Source organism: Harpia harpyja, chromosome Z, assembly GCF_026419915.1.
Source record: "Harpia harpyja isolate bHarHar1 chromosome Z, bHarHar1 primary haplotype, whole genome shotgun sequence".
Lineage (NCBI taxonomy): Eukaryota > Metazoa > Chordata > Aves > Accipitriformes > Accipitridae > Harpia > Harpia harpyja.
In genome coordinates this window covers 106,485,515-106,508,500 of record NC_068969.1, presented here as the reverse complement: position 1 = coordinate 106,508,500, position 22,986 = coordinate 106,485,515, and the positions used below count along the sequence as shown (strand labels likewise).

Genomic DNA, 22,986 nt, shown 5'->3' with positions numbered 1-22,986 from the left:
GCTGCCCGCAGGTTGAGCTGTCGGACGGGACATCGCACACCATCACGGACGCCTATGCTGGCAAGGAGTACATCATCCAGGTGGCGGCCAAGGACAATGACATCGGCACGTGGAGTGACTGGAGCGTGGCCGTCCATGCCACCCCCTGGACTGAGGAGCCCAAGCATCTCACCACGGAGGCCCAGGTCACAGGTGAGAGCCCCCCTCCCAGTATATACAGGCTGTGCCCACAGCAGCGGGGGAACCCAGGAGTCCTGGCTCCTGAGGGGACCCCCTGTCCAGCTCTATGCAAGTTTCACCCCCAGCCAAGGAGATCCCCCCCAGCACCCAGGGGTGCTGCAGCCCTTCACCCCACACTTTGCCCCCCCACCCATGGCCCTGCGAACGGATGCAACCGTGGCCTGAGGGGTGCTGACTCAGCTCACCTGGCTCCAGCATCCTCCTCACCAGGATGCTTGGGGTCTGATAACAAAGCTGGGATTACTATTACTATTATTATTATTATTACTACTACTACTACTACTACTACTATTATTATTATTCCTTCAAGTGCTGCCCCCCTCCAGCCCTCCCTCTCCAGTCCTACCCCCTCCACACCTCCGACCCCGCACAATGGCTCGGAGCGATGCCAATTCAAAATAAAAGCCACAAAGTTAACAAGCCTCTGTTTCTAGGAAAGAGCTGGGACTGTGTCCAAATGGGCGTTATCAGCCCTCCATTTCCCAGAAGGGCTGGAGCGGACCCTGCGCCAGTTCCCCTGGCTGGCACCAGCAGCAGGGCAGGGGGAAGCACTGGTGTGCAGGCAGGCAGTGACCAGACTTCTAGTTGGGGCGGCACATGTGAGCTGGCCAGATGTGCATGTGGGGAGGGGGAGTGCTCAGTGCCCCCACCCTCCAAGCTCTAGCCCAGCTGTGCGTACAGATTCCAGCACATGCGTGCAAGCCATGTGCTGCCAGAGCTGTGCACGCACCTCTGTAGGCCCTGGCAATGCTCCCTGCATGGGGATGTGGTAGGTGCAAGCCCCGCTGCCAGCGGGTGGAGGTGCCTCCTACAGGGAGACACCTCCTCTTGCAGAAACAGCATCCAGTAGAGCAACTGGGGGTTCAGGCAGCAGCAGAGATTTGCAGCCCCTCATCCCCAGGGGCATAAACCGCCACAAGGAGTACAGGCACACCATGGCAGCAGTGCTAGTGTCAGAGTTTTGGGTTTGCTTCTGTACCCACCTGCATCGTGCTAAATGCAAATGCCACTCCCAATGGCACGTGCCTGCTCCCTGTGCAGGCACATGCGTGTCCTTCACACACGTGTCCCTCGCACACATGTGCCTGTGCATGCAGCTGGCTGCAGCCATGCAGGGCTGATGTGGGACACCCCAGCTCCACAGCTGAGCCTCACTGTGACACCTCAGTGGAGTCTGAAAGACACGAAGACAGACACCCTGTGGCCCTCAGCATGCCCCCCAGATAGCCTGGCCAGGAGCACTCTGAGACCCTCAGGATGTGACTGAAGTTGCCCTAGCCTGACTGCCCATCCAAGCCCTCCCTGCAATCTCGCGGCCCTCCACAGGGACAGGCAACCCATCTGGTCCTGTACAGAGGAGGACGAGCCCTGTAAGCCAGCCCACCAGCTGCAGCCATGTCTGGGGGACATTCCCTGGCTGGGTGATGCTCTCTGCCGAGCACTTGTGGCCATGTCATCCTGAATTCTTAGCCAAAATTCTCACAGAGCTGATACACAGAGAAGCCTGGCTGGGCAGGATGGGACCAGGAGGGATGCCCAGCTCTGCCTGGGGGTACTAGCATTTCCGAGCAGTAGGTCCAGTGCCAGAGCAGGGAAGGTCTCATGGACCACACCATCCCCTGGCTTATCATCCCAGCCCCCCAGCTCAGCCCTAGTGTGGCATGGCAGTGAGAGGGGCAATTTGGGGATGGGATGGTACCGTGTCACCATCGGCAGGGGAGTGGGGCTGCCCCTACGGGATGCATCCCAGGACACCCTGGGTCCCCTAACCATCCACTCTCCCTCCCTGCAGAGACAACAAGCGCTAGCACCTCCTCTTTCATGCCGCCCCCCACCACCAAGATCTGCGACAAGGGGGCTGTGGTGGGCAGTGGGGCCGTGGCAGTGTGTTGGACAGCTGGACTGGTCTTGGCTGCCTATGGTGTCCTCTTTATTTAGTGAGTATCTTCCAAACTGGGGGCGTAAGAGAGGGGATGAGGGTGCTGGGAGGGGGCAGGGATATGGGGACCTCAGGGGCTCAAGCATGGTTGGGAAGGGGGTGGTCCAACCAGGCTGTGGGCGAAGGGCATTGAGAGCAAGCCATTTGGGTTTTTCTTGCAGTTTTTTGTCAATGCACCAAATCTGGCTGCTTTTCCAGATTGAGTGTTCTGGTGGAGATCTCAAAAATGGGTTTTCAAACATTTTCATGCAAAGGAGTCAGTCTTTGATGCCTTGTTCTCAGCAGTCCTCCCCCCTTCCCACTGCTGTTTTTTAAAAGGCAAAGAAACCACATGGAAGTCTAAGGCCTTTGTGTAGTGATGGAAGAAGAACTGTCTGAGATCAGAAAATTCAGAGATGCATCTCAAAAATGTCCTTGGTTTGGCTTAGAACAGAGCTGGCAGCCTGGAGAGCCCCAAAATGCCCCATTCTGCTCCGGGTCACGGCTGCAGTCTCATGGGTCCCCCCATCCCCATGCCCTTTCACTGTACCCATGCTGCCCAAAGACTGGGGGATCGATCCTGGCAGCAGCCACGTGTGTCACTTTGGGGGATAAAGGACATGCCACCCATCCTTCGGTGCCCAAGCAGGAGCCATCACAAGGCAGCTCCCGTGGGTGCAGTGTCCTTTTCTCTCCTCCAGCTGTGTCATCTCCACGTGTGACATTAGCAGTGGCAATGGAAGAGGTGGTGGCACGCAGCCGGGGGTGGATGGGCAGGGTCCAGCCTTGGGAGGAGGAGGTGGAGGTGATGGGTTTGGGCAGCTGGGTTCTGGGAAGGGGTGAATTACCCTATGGAAGAAGGCCAAATTCTGCTCGGTCTGTCCCCTTGGTGGCTGGGCACAGCTGAGCCTGGGGCGGGACCAGTGACTCCTCTCCTCCCTGCTCGCAGATCCCCATCTGTCTGTCCGTCGCAGCCCAGCGCAGACGCCTCCCCACCGCCCACCGCCGCCACCACCCCCCACCCTGCTGCCCCCCTCCCGGGTTGAGTCTCTTATCTCTTCGATTTTGCACACGTTGAGGACGTATCACACTTCTCGCCATCGCTTCGGAGGAGGACAGAGCTGCCGCCGTCCCCTGGGGAGCTGCAAAATCTTCTCCCAGCCCGGAGCGAGGAGACGCACTTGTCCCCCCCCCGATCCCCGTCCCCCTTTCCCTAGCAAAGCGAAGCGAGCCCGGGCACCGCATCGCAGCCGAGGACCCCGCTCATACAGCTAACCCCCCCATGCCAAAGACGTGCCCGCCGCCCCACCGCCCACCCGGGTGACAGGGAGCGTGACGGCGCACCGAGAAAAGGGGATATGAAAATGGGGGTGGTGGTGAGGGGAATGATGTTCCCAGCTGTGTACCCCCATATGGCAGAAGGGGGTCTCCCAAGGACCGGACTCGCTCCCCCAAGCTCTTGACCATGTGGCGAAGCTGGAGGGGTGCAGAGGTGGGGGGTCTTGGAACCCTCCAAGGGAATGATGGAGGGAAGAACTGGTGGCTTTCACAAGTGTGGTGAGGAGCAGGGAGCTGGCAGGGTTTTAATGGAAAAAAAAAGGAAATGAAACACCGATAAAACCCCCCTGCCCCCTGCCAATCACCTGGGAGAGCTGCCCCTCCAGCTCCCCCCCCTGCTGCACCCTGCAGGAGCCTTCGCCACCCCCAACCCCATCCCCATATCAGCCCCAAACTTTTAACCACGTTGGATACAGGGAATCGCCCCCATTGACGTCTTTGTCTCATTCTCCAACAAAAGCAGAATAGCTCTGCTGTTGCCTTTAGAGCTGGAGCCCTGCAGACCTGTCCCGCGCTGTCCCCTGCTGCCCCCTGCTATCCCCCGCTGTCCCCATGCCTGCTCTGCTCTCCTCCCCATCCTGCCCCAAGCCCTGTTTTGTAAAGACACCTCCTTTTGCCCCTGCCTGGACCCAAGCGCAGTATTTAATACCGTACGTCCTAGTATTCCCACTGTTGACATGCTGTATTTGAATTTTTTATAGATGTATATATATAAAAAAAAAAATCAAAAAAAATGATAATAGAGGGGATAAAAAAAAGCTCACACAGAGACAATGCACACACGCACACACACACATGCACCAGGAGAGACGGTCTTCATTAAATGATCATTTCATGATGACTGGCAGCTCTGGGTGTTATTTCCCCTCTGGCTGGAGTGGATGGGTTTGGCTGCCTGCTCACGTACGTGGTGCTGGCTGTGATGGGGAGGACATGGGGATGGCAGTGAGGGGGACACACACACACCCCCCTCCCAGAACCTGCCCCAGGGCTTGAGCCCATAGCATCATCTCCCCAGGGGGTGAGGGACCCAAAAACTGGCCTTTGGGACATCCTGAGAAGGTGCAAGGGGGGTGCCCACCCCTGGATAACTCCTGATAATGTAAAGGGGACGGTTGTCACCACCCCGTGTGGTACCCACACTGCGATGGGAAGGTGCCACATGTCCCTGTTCATGGGTCCTTGGGGATCTGATGTGTCCCAGAGGTCTGATAGCACCCTTACACCTCTCGGGCAGGCAGGAGCATGGAGACCTGCCTGTGCCTCGCTGCAGCCCAGAGGCTGGAGGTGGCACGTAGTCTCAATTAATGCACTTTCCTTGTCTGATTAATAATTTCACGTTAGGAAAATGTCACTGACCCAGATGCTCTGAATTAAACTTCCATCAGGACAGGGCTCACAGAGACCCAGCGTGGGGGTGATGGGTGCAGCAAAGCACACCGTGTTGGGGTCTGGCCTCTCCCCATGTGCCTTGCTTGTGAGCACCAACTGGAGCAGAGATGTCATCGAGCTGCAGTTCATCCCAGGGGCAAGAAAAGCTCAATTTTTTAGCAAATTGCCTGCCGAGTGCCCCAACAGCATCTCTCCAGTCGGCAGATGCGTGGATGGATGGATGGATGGATGGACGGATGGGTGGATGCATGGGTGGACAGATGGATGGGTGGATGAGTGGGTGGGTGGATGGGTAGAAGGAAGGATGGGGGTGAAGGAGCCACAGCCCTGGCTCTGCAAGGCCTGAAGGCAGCACCAAGCAGGTTGCTAGCTCCCACCAGGCACTTGCTGTGATTTTTACCATGCTGGGGCTTTATTAGAGGAGAGCTCAGTCCCACGCAGCCCTGCCTGCGGCTTGGCGGTGCCGGCAGCAGCACTGCCCCGCATGCTGGCTTGGTTCACTGGTTAATGTTCCATTACCAGACAACATGCTTCCGTCATTTATTAATGTTTCATTAGTGTTAAAAACATCTGGTAATTAATTATGCACTAATTATGGATTCACAGTGCTAAAAGCCAGGGTAATCTACCATAGCAGATGGCTCTTTGGGGCAGGGGGAAGGGACAGCTCTTAGCAGAGATGAAAATGTCAGGCCCAGCCCTTGCCTGAGGGAAGCATCCCAGACAGACGGATTGCCTTCATCTCCACCCAGGATCTCCATGCCTGGTCCAGAAGCATGCTGTCTTAGGTTATTAAGCAGAGGAAACCTGTCCCTCTCAAGCTGTGTCAGGGACCCAGGGAGCAGTGCTCTCACTGCCCAGGGCAGCTGTATGAGAAGCCATCTGAGAGCGGTGGCTCTCACACACAGCCACAGGCACCCTCTGGCACCTGGAGTTGGCACACAGCCTGCCACTGGCTCTGGGATGCCGTTCATCAGCCCTCCGCAGTGCCTGGCCGGATTAAGCGGCAGTCCATAAAGCAAGGGGTGTCATAAAAGCCCACTCATGAAGTGCCCCAGCAATATTATGTACAGATGTGCAGAGATGTTTCAAACTGGGGAAGGTCCCAGGGGAGCATCCCTGCCAAGCAGAAAATCCATCCACTTAGCAGTATAAATCCATACAGGAAGAAAGAGGGAATTACAGTGCTCAGAGAGACCTGTTCATCGCATAACCTGAAATCCAATACATCAGCCGGGTGCAATGGGTCCCTGTATCTTCGCAGCACACATGTGGCAGTAAATCCCACCTTAGGTGTTGTTTTCGGCTGTTGCTGATGTGAGAGCAGCCTTGCGCTGAGCTCCCCAGGCTCTGCAAGAGGGATCAGAAGTGTGGCTGGAAAGCAGGAGCTATTTCCTGGCCATGAGGCCTCGTAGGAAGCAGAAAGACCCCTTGCTTGAGCGATGGGCTGAACAGTGGACTGGGTCGGAATCACTGCACCTCTTGCATCCTTTCCTGAGGCGGGTGCCAGCAGAGATCTCACCTTCCTCAACCCAATAGTCGGAGAGGCTTCCCACTCTCACACCAGCCTCCCAGGAGCCTGGAGCCCCCAGGTGATAACAAGCAGCATATTTATCACAAATCAGGCTGACAGAGATGAGTTGTTGGGCTTTGATGGGGTAGCACGCTTTGGTGGATAAAGGATGAGCAGTGGGCACGGTGCTGTGCGTTTTGGCTTTGGCAGAACATTAGACAGTCCCAGGTGAGAGTAGGGAGGCAGAGGGGTGTGAAGGCAGGCTCAGCTGCCAAGAAAGCACACTGATAGCCGCAAAGCCAGACCCAAGCGCGAGAGCATCCTGCCCAGCCAGGTAAAAATGCCAGGTGGGATCCATCAAGCCAGCTGGCAGAGGAAAGCTGCTGCTTATTTGCACAGGGGTAGACCTGGTCCCCCAGGGGCAAACGTCCTCCTCCATCACAACAACAGGGAGAGGTGGGGAGTGGAGGTGAAAGCAGCAGGAACTGGTGGAATGTGGTCCCCAGGGTGAGAGTGTGAACAGCAGCATCTGCGAGGGGTGAGGATGTAAATAGAGTCAGCTTGACTTGGAGGAGCACAGACTCTCCCAGTCCTCAACTTGTAATGGTGTCAAGTCTAGCAAAATACAAGAGCCCACACCAAACCACAGGGTATTGGTTCAGAAAATGCCTACGTCTCCTGTACAGAGATGTAGCACTGGATGGCCTTGGCAAGTTATAGCCTTCCTGCCAGGACTTTCTTCCCCAGTCGCAGGAGGGACGGCTTAGACACCAGGGTCCCACCATGAGGAAAGGCTCCTGCCTGCTCCCAGTGGTGCAGGAAAAAGCCCAGGAGCTTTGAGCGATTTCAGCTACCACCACACAGAGACACAGACGGAGCTGCAGGTGGGGTCCCTGGGGCTAACAGCAGCCCCGAGCATCCCCACAGTGCTCTAGGGCAGAGGCCTGTAGCAGCAAGAGGTGACGGGTGGTCACAGCAGACTGTGAATGACAGCCTTGGACCATCTTATTCCTTGGTGGCTCCAGATCAGGACTTGATGCCTCTCCAGCAGAGGCCGTCTGTTGTTTGAAGAGCCTCAGAACAGTGACTCTCCTCTTCCTCATGTCCATCCTGAATGGCTCAGCCTCTGCCCTGGCACTGTGTCCCTGGTCCCCAGACACCTTCGCCTGCAGCCTCATGCCCTCCTTCCCCACCAGACCAGCTCTGACACCTCCTTGCCCCCAAGCTGCACTGTGGCTGGATGAGCAGCACCTGCCATTGCCTTCCCAGGTCCCCATCACCTCCCCAGTGCTGTGACCTCCCTGTGCACCTCCAGTCTGCCCCAGTCCCTTGCCTGCTCTGGCCAGTGTGACCCACACAGACCATCTGTTCACACCACCTCAAAGCTCCCCGCACGCAGACACAGCAGCCAAGCACAGCCCACCTGCCTCAGCTGCAGCACAGAGACAAGACCACAGCAGGGTCCCCTAATAAGCAATTGACTCCTTTTTCCTCCCTTTCAAGAAAAAGCCAAGCATTAATTCGGCTTCTGCCACTCTGTTTATCTAATAGCATCGCTGATTGATTGTCTTATTTATAACCCAGATCCGGTGTCTGGGCTGCTCATGGAGACGGGGTGATTGATGGAAAGAAGACAGCCAGAAGGGGACTTAATGGAGCTGTGTGGCTGAGCAGCAGAGTAGTGGCTTAGGCATGAAATGAAAGTGTCTCCCAGAAGTCTGGGCTCCTCTTCTTCTTTACTGCACAGTTCCCAGGGAAGCTGCTAAGTGCTGTGAGAGAGCACTGTGCTTCCTACACCCTGCCAGGAGTGATCAGGGACCGTGCTCAGGTCTCCTCCAGCACGCTGGAGGAGGACAGGTCAAGGGGACACAGCCAAAAGAGACTTGGACTGCTTCCCAAGAAGGCATCATATAATCTCTGAGAAGGTTTCCCCCTTCCAGGATGGAAGGGGTGGTTCGAAGGCATGAGACAGCCTGTCCCTGCCAAGCCACCAGCCTGCTGTCAGGGTGCGTCTCCTACGGGCTGGAAATCAGGTCCTTGCACAACCTGATGGTGCAGAGAGGGGCCTTTCCCGTGGGTGACAAGGTGCCCTCTTGCAGGCTGGCAGCATCTTCCAGAGGTCTCAGTTTTGTCCAAGGCTAGACTGGGACGTTCCCACATCCCTAGGAGAAGTTTCCCCTTTCCTTACACCTGGGGGGCACAAACCCCAGCAGAGTCACCAACCCGTGTGTGAATCACCCCACGGAGACAGTCGCTACCATAAAGCACCAGCAAACAGGGAAGAAGCTGCAGTCCCAGGAGGTGACATGCCATTATTCAGAGTCATGCTGGGGACGTGTGACAGCCTGGACATGTCCCAAACCTCCAGCCTGCAGACTTACCCCAGAGCAGCCTGTCCCCCAACCACAGGGCCAGGTTGTGGTCAGAAGATGGCTGACAACTCCAAGTCCCCAAGAAGACATTCAGCTTTGATCTGAGCCAGAACTAAACCCTCATCTTGTCCATAAAGACCATTTTGGGAAGAAAAAACAACATACTGGTTCAGTCAAAATATTTCACTGCTGTTTAATGGTCCTTATTTCATGTCTGATTGTAACAGATAATCTAATACAAGCCTAGAGCAAAGCCAAACACAGTTGTTTCATTATGAACAACCCCATCAGCCAGCTTTGACGTGGCCAGACCCCACTCCCTTGCTTGTTTTTTGTTTTTCTTCCTTTTTTTCCACATCTGAAATTTGAGCAAAACCAAAGCGGCTTCACAAACATTGCTGTTCCAGTAGACTGAATGAAGCCAGCCTGGGGACAGGCCTCCTGTGCTCGGCATATTCGTGTTCCCATCACCAGTGCCTGGCAAACTCTATCCAGTGCCTTACAGTAGAGTTTTATTGCTTCCAGGAGAACCCCCCCGCCTTGGAAAGTCCCTGTGGACCATCAGACACGAGCAGGCTGATACACGCTCCCTTTGGCTGGGGTGTCCCCTGCCGTGGTGGTCCCTCCGTGGGTGATGCCACTACCGCCTCACCACGCGCCCGGGGCTGCCGGGGGGAGGAGGGGACCAAGATGGGGTGATCCTTGCAGGATGTTAGAAGATGGAGGGGCCCCAAGCAGCGGGAGCGGAAATGGCCTTTGATGTGGAAGCTCTCCTTTCACAAACACAATGAGTTGCAGAGGAGTTTTATAAACATGGCTATTGTTGCTCCATCCCTTTGGTGGGAACAGATGGTCTGAGCTCTCTGTTTGGCCCCCCTCCCCTTCCCTCACCCCCCACCCCCATTAATAAAGCCCGGCAAGTCCAGCACCGCTAAGGTTTTCCCAAGGGGGATCAATAAATAAATGTAATAACAACAAAGGGGCCCATGCAGACGAGATTGGGTTACAAAGAGGCCTCGGCCCCCCTCCTCCTTTCCGGGTGAGAGTCATTGCGCGCAGGCACTCCAGCCAGTTCGGGGAGAGGTTGCTCCATCCTGCAGGAAGCAGGGATGGGATCTTCCCGCTGAAAGAGCCAGGCACCACCTGGAAGTCCCCATCCTGCAGTCAAGGATGGCAGCGTGTGACCTTGGTGGCCACCTCACAGCCTTTGCCATGGGACATTGATGGCACGTGGCTCCCAGCTCCCCATGGGCATCTCCTCCACCTTTGGAAGTCGCCTGGTGCTGAGGCAGCCCTGGGGACAGGGTCAACCACTGTCCCTTGGTGTGCAGAAGGCAGGTGCCTTCTTCTTCCAAGATTTCCTAGCCAAGCAGTTGTTCCAGGTCCTTTCCCAGCAGGATCCCACCCAGCACAGGGCACTTGTGAGCAGGTGTCCAGGCTTCACCTTGGCTCACTTTCTGCCTTGCTCTTGCCTGACACCAGACCAGGCAATTTTCCAGCCAGCTGAAAGGCACTGGTGACTCTGACCTGCTCCTAAATGGCATGGTGAGGTTTTATGCAGGGCTAGAAGCTAAGGCTTGCGGGGATTAAACCAGGGCAGAGCAATATGCAGACAGAGTACCCCTGTGGAAACCACTGGCATGCACCAAATGCTGCCTGTGAGGCTGCAGGGCAGGAGAGCAACTTCTCCAGGAGAATCATTGGGGTTTGAAAGTGGCCACAGCATCTCACCAGGCTCTGGATGTTGGAGAAGTCATGCTCAGGCACTCCATCAAGTGTGCTTTCCTTTGGGGAAGAAGGAGACCAGCTCAACAGAGCTTTCCAGTGACTCCTCTACTGAAGAAGAGGCTGAGCCTGGAGCAACCCCTTGGGCAGGGACTGGAGGGGAGTTTGGTGATGCGCAGGAGGGGCTGACCAGAGGGTTTGGTCCACAGAACCAAATCCCAGCCCTGCCACCGCATCCCTGCTCCAGGCAGGCTGCTAGCAGCCATTGTCCGACCTCTTCCCCAGCTGCTCCCCGCTGCTCGGAGGTGATGGGATGCCGTTTTTATCTGTGCAGGACTCCTGCAGCTGGGGGTCAGCGGGACGAAACGTGTCTCACACACGGACATGCACACACCACCGCCTCCCCTCCGAGCCGCCCTGGGACTCCCCTCCTCCCCCCAACCCCTCACTCATAAAAAAATTAAAACTCTCGATATCATCTCACATAAACGTGGATTTGAGGCCCCGTCAGTCACCAGACACGTCCCACAATCTGCGCTGGCTCCAGACAGCTGGACGGGTTTGCTGGAGGACCAGAATGACTTCACGCCGCCTCCCACGGACCAGGGGTTACCCAAAGTGCTTGGTGTGGGGAGGGGAACTGGGGGCTGGGAGCGCTGAGGCCCATTCCCGCCGTGCTGCCACCGTGCCCTGCCCTGGACCCAGCGGGATGGGTGCTGGTCCAGAGCACGGCCCCAGGCACCGACAGCAAAACGCGCCCAGGATGTGAAGGCCGTCCCCGCGGCCGCGAGAGAGGCAGCTGGCCCGGGCTCCGGTGCCGGCGAGGTTTATGAGGGCTGACCCCTTGCACCGAGCGCCTGGGGCAGGATAAATCCCACTCCGCCTTGGAGTGCAGGTGCACGGGGCTGCCGGAGAGGGGAAGGGACTACAGATGCATGGGGGATCCAGCGAGGGGGAGCTAGGGCCGGCCTCAAGCTGTGTGCTGCTTCAGGTCCATCCCTGCGGTGGGAACGGTCCCCTCCGTCCGCTCCAGATCCCAGCGCATTGCCTTGCACACAGCCTACCATGGTGATGCCGGGGCGCAGAAAGACATACACTGTGCCAGTAGATGTGCTCGGGATGCCCAGAGGAGACTCATGGCATTCTGGGGGACAGAGGGTGACCGCTGGCATCCCCTAGGTACCACAAGCGTTTGGGTACCCAGATCCATAGCTATGTGACTCACATTCACCCCTGGTTTATGTCCTACCAAGGACCTCCTTGCCCTATAATGAAGGAAACAGGCAGGATCTGGAGAGATCATCTAGTCCCTCTTCCTCCTGCCATCTCAGCCAGGTGGCATGAAAGAAACTGTGCCAAGTGCCTCAGGACAGGGTGCTGGTCACGTTCACAGCTGTGGGGACTCCTGCCCTTCCTCCAACACTGGGAGACAGTCGAGATCTGCACTGAGAAAGACACCCAGGATCAGACACAGCCCATGATCCTGCAAGCACCACCCCGGGCAATGGGTCCTGCTGGGACTTGGACGTGGGGAGCATCATGCGCGGGGCCAGCAGGGAGCTTTGCAAGAGCGACAAGGATTTTAGCCCATAGCCCATCTCCCCGTTTCATGTAGCACTGATGTGAATCCTTGCCTCAGGAGCCAAGCAGGGGGTTGGGAGCATTTCTCCAAGTGAATTATAATCGTCTTTAAAAAAAAAATAACACAAAGCAGGCGGCTGAGCTTGAAGGTGGATAAATGCCCGGCACAGAGCACCTGGCTGAAGCCAAGTGCAAGCCTGGCTTCAGACTCTTTGAAGTCAGCGTATCTTCGTGCTCTCAGTAGGTTTGGGGCTTAAACCCTCCATGCGTGCCTTCTACCAACGCTCGGATAATTTATAGATGTGCAAGGCTATCCAGAAAGCTCCTCTGTGAACCTCCAGCATCAACCCAGTCCAGCTGGCCAGGTTGTGTTTGCCTCCCATGAACAGCTCGGTAGGAGCACTGTACAGCACAAATCACCCCCAAAAGCAAATGCTAACACTTGGTGTCCAAATCACGTTCATAGACCTGCCTGCATCCCTCAGGCATACCCTTCTCTAGCTGCATGCTACCTACCCCACCTGATGGGCAACCCATTGACTAACAAATGTGCGCACCCTTTAATTACAGCACAGTGAATCCACTTAGTGCTGATTCGTTAGATAGATGGAGCAGTACTTACTCAGCTCAGCAGCCCAAGTCTCTGGATTTTCAGGCCTTTAATATTCACTCTGATCTGTTCATAAGTTATTCATAGGGAGTGGGAAAGGCCTCACAAGAGAACTCACTCCAAATTGCAAGTGCTTCTGAAGCATCTTGCAATCTGCTTGCACAGGGAAAGGAGGGGAAAGTAATAAATAAATGATTGTTTACAAATTATTTACTTGTCTCCACTAATTTCCATGCTGTTTACCTGGCACCAGTCTGAAGTCAGGAACTGAAGTCAGGAACAGTTAGAGAAGACTTTCTCCTGGTGTATCAGTGGCTGGAAGTTGTGCAGCATGGGGGGAAGAAAGCCAATGCAGCAGAAGAGCAAGGAGCTAGTTTTGGCTGCCAGAATTGGCCATCAAGTGCAGTCTTACTTGGTCTTCACACTCCAGAAGGGATCGTTGTGGATAAAGTCTCAATGTAGCAAGAGCAGGTAGATCCTCCAGCCACCTCTGCTTAGCCAGCCAGCTCCATCCCATCATAGCAGATGATGACCTGTTTCCACAGCGTCCCCCTTTGCATGACATCTGGGCAGGCAGCCACCTGTCCCCATACACACCACACTGCGGTGTATGTCCCTAAAATCTGGCAGTGGGTAGCAGCAACAGCAGTGCAGGGCTGTCTTTTCTCTCCCAGCTCACCAAGACACATGGAGTCAAGTCCAGCATCATCAAGGCTCGCTGAGGGTCATAAAGTCCCCAAGAACACTGTGGTCTGCAGAAGATGACCAGGCCTTGCTAGGAGTCCCCTCTCTGCTCCCGAGGAGCCAGGGCTTTGTGGGAAAGATTGGGAGAAGGTCTCGGCTGTGACTGTGAACTGTGCAGCAGAGTGAGACAGGATGGGAAGGCTGATCTATTTTGGCATCAACCATCGCATCGGTCTGCCAATGTGGGAAAGGTGATGCTCACAGTCCATGGCGTGTCACCCCAAAAGGCGAACCGGAACTCTGCCCTGGGGCAAAGTCACCCCAGCAGACAACAGCTACTCGAGGCAGGCAGCAGAATAAGCCTGTCCTCCTACTTAGGACCATTTCAGACTTGTCGGTCCCATCTCAAGCTAATCTCCCACAATAAACCAGGGACAGAAAATCACAGTGAAGAGGAAGGGGGAGCAGAAAAGTTGATGTATAGATGTCCTTTGAGGAAGGAAAAGACAACCTGGCAATGTCAGGAGAGCAGGACAGGCTGGGAACTGGTCAGTCCCAGCTGGGCTGATGTGTCTTGCAGACCTCCCCATTCTTCATTCCCCTCCAGTTTCTCAAAGGTTTGTGAATTCCCTCCAGCTGAACGTTTAGATCCTGTATCCTTCCAGGCTGGTCCTGGAGCATCCTGGGCAAATGTGGCTCTGGAAGGAGACACAAGATGCCTGCAGGGTGGAGAGGGATGTGCAGACTGGGAAATGCCTGCTGAAGCTTGAACTTGGACAGCAACCGACTGCTGGCAAAGCTCATGTGAAGGCTCAGGGCTTGGAAAACGCAGTTAACCAGTGCGTGACGAACCCACCTTGCAGAATGGTGACCCACAGGAGGCAGAGTGACACACTTATAAGGGACTAGGTGCACAGGAAGGGCAGGTGGAAGTCAGGTTACCTGGCCACAGCTTGTTGGACAGATAGACACCATTAACCAGCGTGAAAAGAAGATGTACAAGATGGACAGACTCATGCCAGCAAGACCCACGAGCAGCCTGTCCCCAGTGCTCACACCTGCCTGTGCTGTGACCATAGCCTGGAGACAGGCAACAGTGTCCAAGCTCTCAGGCTGCAGGAGACTGAGCAGGGCTGCAGGTATTCCAGGGATGGAGGGGGGATTTGGGATGCTTGGTCCACATCCATGCTCTCACCTGTAACATGGAGAGAGAAAGCTGTCTGCAGGCTGCAGGACTCCTTTGGGGCCCCATCTCCTCTGTTCCCCTCCCTGGTCCCAGCCACTCCTCCCTCCCTCCCACCACCCCTCAGTCCTCTGTGCCCCAAGCTGCTTGGCACTGACCCTGCTCCCTGCAGCCTTCCAGCTCATCACTCCCTGCAAGCGGCCCATAAATCATCCTTGTACACGCATCTCCCTTGGCCTTGGGGAGAGGGAATTTATCCCCCTGGCTCAGCTGTCAGAGAGACCTACAGCTGCCAGGAGTGATCAGCATGTTCTTAATTCACGGCGAGGGGTGCAGGGCCTCCAGTGAAGGCTCCCGTGCCTGCTTCCCTGCCAAACCTTGCAAGTACAGTCTTCGGTGCATGCCTGCATCCAGACCATGGAACATGCCTAGGGGAAATTCCCCAGTGTGAGTTAATTGCTGTGGTCCTTAATGAGGGCAGATGCAGCTGGGTCCTCTGGTCAGGAAGCAGAGAGGCAGGAGGGGACTGCAGGAAGGGGTTGCAGGTTGGGAAGCCCACGCATGCTCCGAGTGGTGGGCACCTACATGGTGAGGACTCTCCCAGGTCCTTGGACAGTCCTGAAGCATCCAGACCAGCAGACAGCAGAATCCAGATGATTCAGGATTGCCCTAACCCTCACCAGTCACTGGTAAGTCTATCACAGATTCTGGTAGAAACATGGGGAACATGTCCAGATACAAACATCTGGATGTGCAGCCTCTCTTGTCATTGTCCTGAGGAAATGGTGCAGCCGAGGAGGCAAGAGGGGAGAAGGACATGGAAATGCCTGTAGGTCCCTTGGCCAGCGCATGGATCCAGTGGGGAAGGATTCACAGCTGGGTGAGCTGGCTGGGAGCTGGCAGCAGTTCACTTGTTTACACCAGTCTGCTGATGTCCCTCTGAAGCTGCTCAGAGCCTGGCTCTCTGGTGTGAGATGAACACTGAGCAAATACGCCTTTTTTCCTGCCACAATAACCCTCTTTAACTTTTCAACTTATCACCTGCACAGAGGTTTATAAAATTTTAAAGCTAATGGCGTCTCCAGTAATGATACTGCAGATGTACAAGCTGCATCCTGGGATGAATAAATTATAGGAGGCAGAGTAAATTGCAATGGGAAGGACAGCAGCTGCAGGATGGAAACAGATGGCTTCACCGCGCGCCACAGCTTGGTCTCAGCGCGGGGTATGTTCCCAGGGCTGGCCCTTTCATGGTGGCCCTGAAGACCACCTGGGCACACCTGAGGCTGCAGATCCCTGGAGCAGCAGCAAATGCTGCTGCCAGCGTGGGGCTCCAGGCAGGTGTTTGGCTGCTGCTGTGGGGCTGGGTGCCCCGGTGGCAGTCTGTGGGTCAGCGTAGGAGACCTGTCTTCCTTCTGCTGCTCACTGGGTTTTCATGCAGGAACTGACAGTCCACTTGGTGGCTTTCTTGAGGGGCTGTGGCTGTGGTTTCATTTGCTGCCAAACTTCTCCCAGCAAATCCATTCCTGCCTTTCTCCATCCCTGCACACACACAGAGATGGCTCCCAGGATGGGGTGGCTCATCCTCCTCCTCTGCCCCATGGCATGAGGCACTCAGGCATAGGACTAGGATGCATGTGGGGTTGTGCATCGGGTGCACACTTGTGCCCTGGTGATGTGACCAAGGGGGTCACCACAGCTCAGTACTTGGGCTCCTTCACACCCAGGGGCAGCAGACCCCCAGCTGAAGTCCAACACTGTCACATTTCTCCAGCTTGCAGCACACTTGTCACATTCAGCAGGGTGACAGTACAGGACTGCCTCTGTCTCAGACAGTGGACAGGGTAACAGAGCAGCTGCGAATCCCTGCTCTGTTAAGCCCTGCATCCCCTGGCTGCACTCTCTGTGCCACTGCTGACTGCTTCAGTGCCTGCCTTCCCCCATGCGCTGGTTCACATCCCAGAGAAGCTCATCCTGAGACGGGTGACTCCTGACAGAGCATGTTTAGGGCTCCTCAGATGCTGCTGCAATCATGGCCTCAAGTATTAACCAGCCTGGGCTGACCCTCACTGCAGGACTGGGATCTCAGCCATGTGCCTGGGTCCTGCTGCCACCTCTGAGGTTGTTGCTGGAGCAGCTCAGCCCCAGTGACATTGGAGGAACACAGGATGAGCCACAGGTGGCAGAAGACCCAAAGACCCATGCAGACAGATAGCCCCTAAGTCACTCCATTCCCTGCATCTCCTTGTGAGTAATGTTGTCCTCTGGCCCAGGCCATACGCTGTGGAGACTACCTCTGCCACGGGGACTCCAGTGAGGCTGATGAATGACGGGTGCTTCACTCCCAGAGCTCTCAATGTCACCGGAGGGTGTCTGACAGAAACACAGCTCTCTAATACACAGCCAGCCAGCACAGCTCCATCTCTGAGGGATGCATGGCTCGTGCTGATCCATACCCTACAAGTGCTGCTGATGCTTATGGGGTCCAGCCAGCCTCAGCCATGCTGCATGGTGGCTGCACCACACTGTTCCATTCCATTCCTCACAGGGTGTCCCTGGCCCAGGTCGGGAGCTCGCAGCAGGAATTCACACTCCTCTGCTCCTGCTGCAGGAGTGGCTGATGCGCCAGAGGGTCGTGCTGCCATCCTGAGGGACCTTGACAGGCTGAAGAAATGGGCCAACAGGAACTTTATGAAGTTCAACAAGGAGAACCGCAAAGTCCTGCCTCTGGGGAGGAACAACCCCATGCACCAATATATGCTGGGGGCCACCCAGCTGGAAAGCAGCTTGGCAGGCAAGGACCTGGAGATAACTGGTGGACACCAAGTTGAACATGAGCCAGCAATGTGCTCTTGCAGCAAAGAAGGCATCCTGGGTTGCATTACAGAAAGTGCTGCCAGCAGGTCAAGGGAGGAGAACCTTCCCCTCTGCTCAGCACTGGTGAGGCCACACCTGGAGTGCTGTGTCCAGTTCTGGGCTCCCCAGTACAAGACAGACATGGATGTACTGAAGAGAGTCCAACAAAGGGCCACGAGGATGATGAAGGGACTGGAGCACCTCTCCTATGAGGAAAGGCTGAGACAGCTGGGGCTGTTCAGCCTGGAGAAGAGGAGGCTCAGGAGGGGGTCTTATCAATGTATATAAATACCTGAAGGGAGGGTGTAAAGAGGATGGAGCCAGGCTCTTTTCGGTGGTGTCCAGTGACAGGATGAGAGGCAACAGGCACAAACTGGAACACCGGAGGTTCCCTCTGAACATCAGGAAACACTTTTTTACTATGAGTGTGACCAACCATCGGAGCAGGTTGCCCAAGGAGGTTGTGGAATCACTATCTTTGGAGATTCAAAAGCCATCTGGATGTGATTCTGGTCAACCAGCTCTAGGTGGCCCCGCTTGAGGTCCCTGCAAGCCTCAGCCACTCTGTGATTCTGTGAACAATTTTGCATGCATTACAATTTTTGCATTACATTTTTTTGCCTGCCTCCAGGTTGGAGGCTGACAGGACTACGCTCAGTCGCCCAGCAGGCAGAAAGATGGGCACCCCTGGAGATACAGCCATGCCTTATCAGAAGGGAAACACTTTCTCAAAGCCTGTTCACACCCACAGGCTAAGGGAGACCAAACTAAGCATGCTGGAAATGTGTCTGTGGACAGAGGGGAGCAATCCCAGTCCAGACCTAACTACACCTGGCTGGACCTCAACAGCTCCTACACCCATCCCCAGCCAGGGAAGGGACCTCCTGTCTGTGTGCCCTCAGCTGGGCTCAGACACCAAACCTGGGCTAGGACTGTGCACGAAGTTCCCCTGGGATGGCAGGAACCCAGCAAGAACACCTAGCAGCAGCGCTGGTGGGGCTCACTCCTTTGTAAGCAGCCCCAAATGCTGCCCAAGCTCGAGGTCCTTGGAGCACCCGGAGTGCAGCATCCCCAGGGCTGCAGTAAAAGCAGCACTGGGAGGGGACGGGGACGCCATTCTCTTTGTCTGGAGAAAGTTTTACTGTGCTGGGTAACACCATCTAACTCCACTTTCTTTCGCAGTTTCATTGCCTAGCTCCAGAGCGATTGCGCAGGCGAACGTGTCCAAAAGCAGATGGATCCGCTAAGTGTTTCTTTGTTGCACATTATCTCATACAGTTTGGGTGCAATAAAACTTCCAGGCAGAACAAATCTTCAAGCTTGTGCCGTGCCTTATTTTTAGCTGCGAAGTACGTCTGGTTTAGTGCTCCTAATCCCTAGCTTGGTAGTAATTTATGGAGCAAGCTCTTGGCTCACTTGGGCCAGAAGATTTGTAGTAAAACTTTTATAAGTTGCAGACATAAATCCCATGGACTCTTGCAGTCTCAGGGGACTCTCCTCCAGAAGTGTGTTTTGCTGAGCACTCCCTCGACGTGGGAGCACGTTCGGGTAAGAAAGCATCAGATGGCTGAGAATAAACTGTCCTGGGTGTCGTCATGATCTGCAAATCGCCTGGAAGGAGAAATCAGGGGAGGCCATGGATTCCTTGGCCTCAGACATGCCAGAGTTATGAGAGTCCCTGCTCAGCAGGAGCTGTTTGCCACAGGTCGAGGTCCTTTGCGTGGTGCCTGGCCAGCCCTAGGGTTGAACCACGTATCGGGCTATGCCAGGCAGCGAGATGCCTGAGTGGGAGCATGGTGGCTCCAGCTTTGATGGGATTATTGGAATGACCAACCGCTTGCTCGTGCAGGGAAACCTGCACGCATATCACTTTGGAGCTTTTAGCCCAGACAAGGCTATGGCTTAAGAACATAGTAGCAAATGTCTTTTCCTCCATTGCCTTGGGCTCCCTTAGGGAAGGGGTTGTGCAGGATGGAGCACAAGTTTACATTTCAGTGAAGCAGGGAGATGAGAAAAGTCAAGGAGCAGAGGAGGGGATGGGGACCAAGACATGGGACCCAGCAACAATCCCTTCCAGATCCCAGTGGAAACACAGGCCCATAGCTGTGCTCCCAGCCCACCCATCCAAGGGTGGTCTGCAGCATCAGACCTGCCTTTCTTGGAGCCCTGATGCTTTCTGAAGCTGGCAGGCAGCTCTCAGAGACGCCTCGTGCCCCGTCCCTGAGCCTCGTGCCTCTGACAAGTGGGAGGCACTTGCGTTTGGTCCAACAGCTGGGGTGGGAGCTGCTGTGTAATTGTTGTGGCACATCCCAGCAGGGAGGCTGGTGATTCGCCATCTGCACGCTGTGCTGTGATGGGGTGATACACGCTTTGCCACTGCGTTTAGACTCACACAGACCCATATCCCCGAGTACTTCAAATTCCCAAGAGCACTTTTGCTGAAGAGAGGGAATGTTTCCAGCAACCATAAAGGAAGGAAGGTCAAATCCAGAGAGGAGATGCTGCAGTTCTACATAACTTTATAACCTGAGCAGGTATCAAGCTTAGCTGCAGCTGATGGGTAGATGTTCTCCCTGTGTGCTAGCTCCTCCAAAGATGGAGGAACCTTCTCTGTTTTTGGCATAGGGGTAGCTCTTGGATAGGAAAACCTGATGGTACCATTGCCTGCTGTTACAGTGGGAAGGATGGATGTTCCTCAAATGTTTCCAGGTAATTTAGTCAAGCAGAAAGTTGACTAATGCCCAAATTTAGTGTCTTTGCTTCTTTTTGTGTCTTTTAGCAAATGCAGAGAGCAGAGTCCATCCCATCACAACCTGCTGGGAACTGAGTGGGCTGGGCTGGGTAAGGGGGATAGCCCTGAGAGGTATCATCCTCACACAGTCCTGGCTCTCCTCCCAGAAATGCAGAGTTAGCCCAGTCCCAGTGTCCACCAGGGATATTCTCCCTAGAGGAAAGTCCTCCAGACACTGTCTGGAGCTGGGAAATGTTGGAAAATCCCCTGTGCCTTCCTGTCTCTAACAAACAGTGTCTGCAGTGAGGGTTGCCTACCAGATTAGCAGCAGGATCCTGCACAAACCATGCCTTACCTGCCCACCCTCCTGACTGCCAGCTGGTCCCAAAAGCCTGCTGCTCCCTCTGGCAGCTCACAGCCCACACACTTTCTGCCCTGCCACCTTCCCCAGCCCCGGCCACTATCCCCATCCATTGTAGGAGCAATGCTGCTCTCCTGTCATACCGGAGAGGCTCCTGTCGCCCTGAGCATCCTCCCCTCTGGCCCCCATGGGACTCTGTGGGGGCAGCGGGCTGGGCAGACCCCCCTCCCAGCCCCCAAAAAGTGCTGCCAGCATGGGCACGCTGCTGGCATGGACACATTTCCAGTCCCTGTCCCCAGCATGGTGAGAAAAGGTGGCCTGTGGGTGCACGGGGCAAATTGGTGCTGTTGGTGCACAGCAAAGGGAGCTGTTAGTGCACAACTCCCCATGCAGCTTCCAAAACGTTTAACTTCTTTCAACTTCTCTCATGTCTTATACCCCAATTTTTCCCAGTGAATGAGCAGGATTCCCAAAAGCCTGAGGCAGGTGACATACAGCTGGAGCCACGTGTGCCCAACCAGGCTGGTCACCGCATCTTTCTCCACCACGGGGAAAGGAGCTAAAAAGTTTCCTGAGCCAGCAGCGGGCATTACAGCAGCTCCACTCGACCCAAGCAAGCAAGCAGTGGCCTGCTGCAGGGGGGAGAGCCGGCCAAGGGTCCCCCAAGGAACCTGTGCAGCGAGTCCTCAGCAAGCAAGTGTGCAGGCTCTGGTCTGCTCCTGGTCCTGCTGCTGCTCCTGCTCCTGCTCCTGCTCCTGCTCCAGCTCCTGCTCCTGCTGCTGCCGCTCCAGCTCCGGCGCGGCCGGCGGTCTGTGCTGCCCTCGCACGGCTGCGCTGCGCTGCAGGCTGGGCCGGCTGCCTGCGTCCCGCCGGGCTCCGCAGCCCTCCGGCCCGGCTCGTCCCGTCGCTCCCCGGGGCTGGGGTGTGTGCGTGGGGGGGGGGGTCCGTGCTGCAGCCGCGGCTCCCAGCACACCCGACCTTCAGCATCTGGCTGAAGGTCCTGGTTTGAAATACATCTCCACCCTCCTCAGCAGAAGTCAAGTCCTCACGGTCCAAAGGTAGCCCTGGATGCAGGCTGTGCTGCAGGACTATTGCAAAGCCTGCAGGACCACCCTCTCCCCTCCCCCAAACAGCCATGGATTTACTAACACGTGCCACCCCGCTGGTGATAGGTCTGGCGGGGACCCCCACCTCGGTGACACTGCCTGGGCGCTGCAGTAGGTGCTTTGTGGGGGGGGGGCTCATACAACCCCTCGATGAGGGACAGAGACAGCCCCTAAGAGGGGTTATTTCCCACTCTCCCACACCACCCTCTCATCCAGACCCCAAGAAAGAGGCCCAGACCAGCTTCCAGCAATGAGCTATAACCCATTCAGACAGGGAATCCCAGGGACTTACTGGAGATAGTGGTTTTATGGTACGCGGCATGAATCCCTCTTTTCTGCTCACAGACCTCTCCATCTTCCCCACTGCTTCTCTCCTCCCCGTGCACACACCTGCCATGCTGCTCATGCTCCTGTGAATGGCACCTGCTGCTCCACAGGTGTCATTTCTCATGGGGCAGTGGTTAATGAATCCAGCCATGCTCAGGGAAACATTAGCTTTTCCTGACGTCTCACCTAAATCTCCAGCCCACAGCATCTCCTTCAGGCACAGGGGTGGCTGTTGCTCCCTCCCTTTCTATATGGATGGGCTGTTCTCCATCAAGACCTGCCCCGGCTCAAGGGATTCTTGCTATTAATTGCCAGGTCCTCCTTTTCCCTGGTGCCTCTTAGCTAAAGGTCCATCTTCTCATGACCCTGTGCCATAGAGGCAGATGCCCTGGATCATGCTGCTCCTTCTCTGCCAGGTGCCCCACTCTACTTGGAGCAGCATGGAGCAGCGCCAGCTCAGAAACGCTGGCCAAACAGGATGCTTTTGCCTTTTTCCAGATAGGAAAACTGTTGCCCAAAGCATCATCCTTGGAGGATGTGCCTGCAAAATACAAAACCCTGGGGGAGTTTTGAATAGGGATGGGTTATGGCTTGGCCCCTCTCAGGAAATCTCTGTTTCACAGAGACATCCTCTGTGATGCCTGCCGGTCCCTGAACCCAGGCATGTCCCTGTCCTGCCTGGGATGAGGGCTGCCACCTGCCATGGCCCACACAACACTGCTGCCCTTCCCACCATGGTTTTTCTGACTTTTTTTCTTCCAAAACTTGGCTTCTCAGAGTATTCTTTTGCTCAGAGGAAACTCCAGACGGGTATCCCCAAAGCTCTAAGTGGTTCAGGATCCCACTGCAACAGGCAAGGACATTGAGCACCAGGGACCCAGGAGACCTGGAGCATGGAGGAGACGTGTCCCTGACGCCTGCTGTAGAACAAGCTACCACAACATCCCTGGCATTAGGTATCACAGTGCTCTTTGTCACCAAGGGGGAAGGAGCAGCTTTTGGATATTTGAAGCCTGATGCCGTCCTCACGCCTGCCGTGACTTTCTCAG

At 55.6% G+C, this 22,986-nt stretch overlaps 1 protein-coding gene across 8 annotated transcripts in view; it reads left to right on the top strand.

Annotated features, from left to right (window-relative positions):
• CNTFR (ciliary neurotrophic factor receptor) overlaps nucleotides 1-4,337 on the top strand; it is a 212,765-nt gene extending 208,428 nt beyond the window's left edge. For 7 of the 8 annotated variants that reach the window (XM_052778588.1, XM_052778590.1, XM_052778589.1 and 4 more), the window contains 3 exons: nucleotides 12-192; nucleotides 2,033-2,177; nucleotides 3,108-4,337. In XM_052778588.1, the coding sequence (XP_052634548.1) occupies nucleotides 12-192; nucleotides 2,033-2,177; nucleotide 3,108 (327 nt within the window). In that variant the 3' untranslated portion in view covers nucleotides 3,109-4,337. Of the gene's footprint in view, nucleotides 1-11; nucleotides 193-2,032; nucleotides 2,182-3,107 lie in introns of all 8 variants that reach the window. The other variant, XM_052778585.1, reaches the window with a different exon arrangement.
• Nucleotides 4,338-22,986: the final 18,649 nt, after the last annotated feature.